Raw genomic sequence first — 4,746 nt, forward strand, 5'->3', positions numbered from 1 at the left:
TTGTTAATAGGTTAGTTCCAGAAAATGCACGAATATGACATAAAGTGTGCATATAACATGTAGGTATCATCAATAATATGGCATAGAACATAAGAAATTATCGATACGTCGGAGACGTATCAGGCGGCATGACGGCTAGCGGCAGCGGCGTGGTGGTGTGGGGCCGGCGGCGGCCCAATGGAGCGGAGCGCGGGGTGGGCCGGCGGGTGGAGGCGAGCTGGGCCAGGCAGGGCAGCAGTGGCCCAGAACAGGAGGAGATGGTGGAGGCTGTTTGGTGGGAGGAGGAAGAAGGAAGTGGGCCGGTACTACCGGTCTGGGTACCGGCCCAATACCGGCATGCTCACTGTGAGCAAAACCGCACGAGCGGTATCTTGGCCGGTACCGCTCGCGGTAGTACCGGCCGGCCCAATAAAGCTTTCCCCTCTTTTCTTTTTCTCTGCAATAGGGAAAACGTGATAACTCGGGCTAGGAAATTCCAAACGCGGTGAAACCAATTTTGTTGGAAAGAGGACGACAAGAGCTACATCTTTACAAGGTGAAATCATGCAAAAGAATGGATGATGATTTTCCTGTGGTCATAGAGGTGTAACCTCTCAATACGGTATATCGGGAAAACCATCATCCTCGAACATGCAACATGCGATGCATCCGAAATCCGTTTCCAATGAGCTAGAGCTTGTCATGAGAGTGAACAAAAGCTCTAACTCATCTCATGGATAAGAACCAAGAACAACCAAGAAACACAATGCAATGCATGCAAGGTTTGAGCTCTCTCCGATGATGCGACCTACTATCCTATCGAGCACAAACCATATCCTTGCGCGTTCCTCTTGAGTCGGCAAGCTCCGTCTTCATCCTCATCAACCTCGTACGTGCCACCGTCTTCCGCCAACATACACGCCACCGTCTTCTTCGATCTTGTACGCACGCCACCGTCTTCATCCATCTTATATGCCGTCTTCGTCTCTCTTCATCTTCTACACCATCTTCGTCTCTCTTCGACACCGTCTTCGTCATTGTACTCCATCTTCTCCATCTTGCAACCATGAGTCCAACACATGGCTATGGACTTGACCTAAGATTGATACTCAATGCAACCGTTAGTCCATAGGGATTGTCATCAATTACCAAAACCACACATGGGGCAATGGACATGTTCTTTCAACAGCGAGAAAAAAAAACCAACTGGATAAATGGAGTATAGTTTGTAGTCCCAAAGATCAAGGAGGGCTTGGAGTTCATGACTTGGAGGTCAAGAATTCAGCCCTGCTAGGTAAATGGCTGTTCAAGCTTCTTACCGAAGATGGGATTTGACAAACTATTCTTAAGAGAAAGTATATCGGCTCGAAGACGTTATCCCAAGTGGTTTGGAAACCAGGGGATTCACACTTCTGGGCAGGTCTCATGGCGGCAAAGAAATTCTTTTTCCGCCATGGTACTTTCTCAATCAAGAATGGAGCACAGATACGGTTCTGGGAAGACATTTGGGTAGGAATGCACCCTCATGTGAACAATATCCTGCCCTGTATAGTATTGTCCGTCGCAGGAGTGATATCATTGCCACGGTAATGGCTACCTATCCTCCGAATGTGACGTTCAGAAGGGTCTTGCTTGGGCAAAGGCTATTGGCATAGAATTTCCTAATTCAACGGCTGGGAGATATACAACTATCGCCTGAGCCGGACGAATTTAGGTGGAATCTACATGTAGATGGCACATTCTCGGTAAAATCACTATACAATACGATACTTCATTCTGACATACCAGTTGATGATAATAAGGAAATTTGGAACATGAAAATACCACTAAAAGTTAAAATATTTGGATGGTATCTTCGTCAGGGGGGTTATCCTCACCAAGGACAATCTTGTTAAGCGAAACTGGCATCGAAGTACTCGGTGTGTTTTCTGTTAACATGACGAAACTATTAAACACCTCTTCTTCGAGTGCCGCTTTGCGAAATCTATATGGTCAATCATCCAAGTAGCGTCTAGCATGTATCCTCCAACTAGTGTGGCCAATATCTTTGGCAATTGGCTTCATGGTATCGATTCAAGGTTCAAGTTTCTTCTTAGGGTGGGGGTGCTTGCAGTTATCTGGGCGCTTTGGCTAAGTAGAAATGACAAGATTTTTAACGATAAAAATTGCTCTCCTTTGCAGGTTGTCTACAGATGTACAGGTATTCTCCGTTTATGGTTACCTCTTCAGCGAGTGGAGAATCGAGACCTGTTTACGGAGGTCTGTACACGGTTGGAGGCTGTGTTGAGGGATACTTTTTCCCTATATGGGTGACAACATAGTGTACGGATTGAAGCTCCACCCACACCTTAGGCGTCTTATGATTCATCGCCTCGATATGTAATTCACCTAGTTTTATTTCCCGACTTTTGACTCGAGACATATAAACGGCTGTGTGCATCCTGATTATGCAGAGGCTGGGTGTAATTGCTTCTCAATGTAATAAAACATCCATTATCGAACTAATTGAGAATTCTTTATGTTAAGTCGATGACCTTAATTAACTGCAGGATTAACCTTGTTCACATACGACCACGAACTTCTTCTATGTAATCAATACTACTCTCACATAACCATCTTCGGAATCAATAGATCGAACCAAAATATTTCTCATATAACCAGCTCTACTAACTAACGAAAAAAAGCTTTGCCGTATTCAGCCCTCTTTGCCGTGTGTCAGGAAACCTAGAACACATGAATACGGTATGAAAAACACATGGCGCAGAAATAATATGCGGCATTTATTTTTATTAATACACATGAAAAAAATACACACGGCATAAAGGTAGCCTTTGCCATGTGTCAGGGAAATAAACACGCTAAGAACTACCGTCGTAACACACGACAAAGCAGCGGCGCACCAGAGCATGATGACAACCCTACGTTGATTAGAAAAGACTGACTAAAAACCACAATAGTGAACATGAAACCTGACTGGATCCAGAAAATTTACCAGACACACAACTCCATGCGTCATACACCGACGCTAGATGAATCATACCGGGAATATAATTGGGCGGGGAGTACCCATTTTTACACTCGAAAAGGATACGAATTGGCTGCGCGCTATCAGCCTAGCAAGAACTTTGTTTAAAATATCGTCTCAAACTAAATTATTTGTGTACACAGAAATAATTATCACCGGCTGCTTCAATTCGGAATTAACAGTAGTTCGCACAAAAAATACTTGCTGGAGCTTGCTAATCGATGAGCATGTGAAGCAGCATGTCATTGCAGACGTCCATGGCGCCGGGCAAGCACCAGTGCACGCAGTCACGGCTCACCCTGAACTTGTCCGGCTGCCACAGCCTGTACTTGCCGGGGTGCGCGTCCGGCCGCATCGCCATGGCCTCCGTCGCGTCCATGAGCAGCATCCTCACCCCTTTACCCCTCGCTGCGACGTCGGCCGCCGCGAACTCCTCCACCTGTATCCGGCGCATCTCCTTGTGCAGCCTTTCCATCTCCCACTCGCCGCGCCGGAGCGGCCGCGTCCGGACGCAGTCGCCGTTGTCGTTCCACGTCCCATTCTCGTAGTGCGCCGGCGAGACCGTGCGCACGACCACCGTCCCGGTCCCGGACGACGCGCCCACGGCCGCGCGGAGCGCGCTCCGGAACGCGGCGCGCAGGGAGTAGCGGAGCGTGAGGTCCGTGACGTTGGGCGCGAGGCAGCCGCTGCAGCCGACGACGCGGCCGCGCTCGTAGAAGACGGACGGGCGGTAGAACCAGCTGCCGGCGGAGACGACGACGACGTCGAACTTGCTGACGTGGGCCGCCCACCCGGGGTCCGGCTCGTCGAGGTGGAGGCTCCAGAGGCCCGCCCCGTTCCGCGCCGGGCCGTCCGGGTCCGTCTCGGCGGCGCGCACGAGGAACGGCGACCAGAAGTCGGCGACGGTGAAGCCGTGCCGCTCGTACCGGTACAGGTAGCCCCCGTTGGTCCACGGCACGGGCCGCTCGGCCCGCGACAGGAGGCACACGAGCGAGTGCATCTGGTTCCGAGCCAGCGAGTCGCCGACGAACGCCACGGATTTGCCCCTCATCGCGCCGAGGAACCGGGCCGCGTCGAAGCGGGGCAGCTCGCACCCCTCCGGCTGCCACCGCCACCGGAGGAACTCCAGGTCCGGCTTGCCGTACCGCATGCAGTCGTAGTGGCCATGGATCACCGGGCAGGTCTCGTTGGTGTAGCTGGGCGCGCCGTGGTCCGGCACCCAGTCGCCCTTGAATAGATTGCAAGATGACCGGTTGCCTCCTGGCCCTTCGGTCCTGCTCGTCACCGCCGGGAGAATCAGCAGGGAGCGGCCGGGCAAGCTCACCGCGGCGAGGATCACGAGGCACGTCGTGAGGACGGCCGCGGGAAACACATATTGCCAGTACGGGATCGCGATCCCATCCAACTGCTTCATCCCAGACTGACAACAACGGATCGGTACTGCATTACGTTTAACAGTTTATCAAGACGTGAGTTGGTATATTATAGTCACAATTTTTTTTGCCATGCTTCACGTACGTTCATGAGCATGTCCATGGGTTTGCTACGCAATCGGTGTGCAGCTTACACTTGTAATGGTGGATTCCACGTAAACCGAGTGCTAAATAAACAGGTGCGCTTGTACGAGACCATGAGCACTCTGGCTACCTGTAAATTCAGCTAGATGTAGACCTTCCATGTCTTTGACTAGCCTGGCCTGTCAAGATCAACGATCTGGAGTTCACCCGCCATTTTGTAAACAG

At 50.9% G+C, this 4,746-nt stretch overlaps 1 protein-coding gene across 1 annotated transcript; it reads right to left on the minus strand.

The window, feature by feature from the left end:
* Positions 1-3,218: 3,218 nt before the first annotated feature.
* On the minus strand, positions 3,219-4,418 carry LOC124707761 (protein trichome birefringence-like 19). The gene has a single exon (XM_047239445.1). It carries the CDS (start codon positions 4,416-4,418, stop codon positions 3,219-3,221), a length of 1,200 nt encoding a protein of 399 aa, XP_047095401.1.
* Between the last annotated feature and the right edge of the window lie 328 nt (positions 4,419-4,746).

The sequence above is a fragment of the Lolium rigidum genome, chromosome 1, assembly GCF_022539505.1.
Source record: "Lolium rigidum isolate FL_2022 chromosome 1, APGP_CSIRO_Lrig_0.1, whole genome shotgun sequence".
Classification (NCBI taxonomy): Eukaryota; Viridiplantae; Streptophyta; class Magnoliopsida; order Poales; family Poaceae; genus Lolium; species Lolium rigidum.

Bases quoted from the DNA above. Each gene is read 5' to 3' on its own strand.
- LOC124707761 (XM_047239445.1), bottom strand. From the start codon at position 4,418: ATGAAGCAGTTGGATGGGATCGCGATCCCGTACTGGCAATATGTGTTT.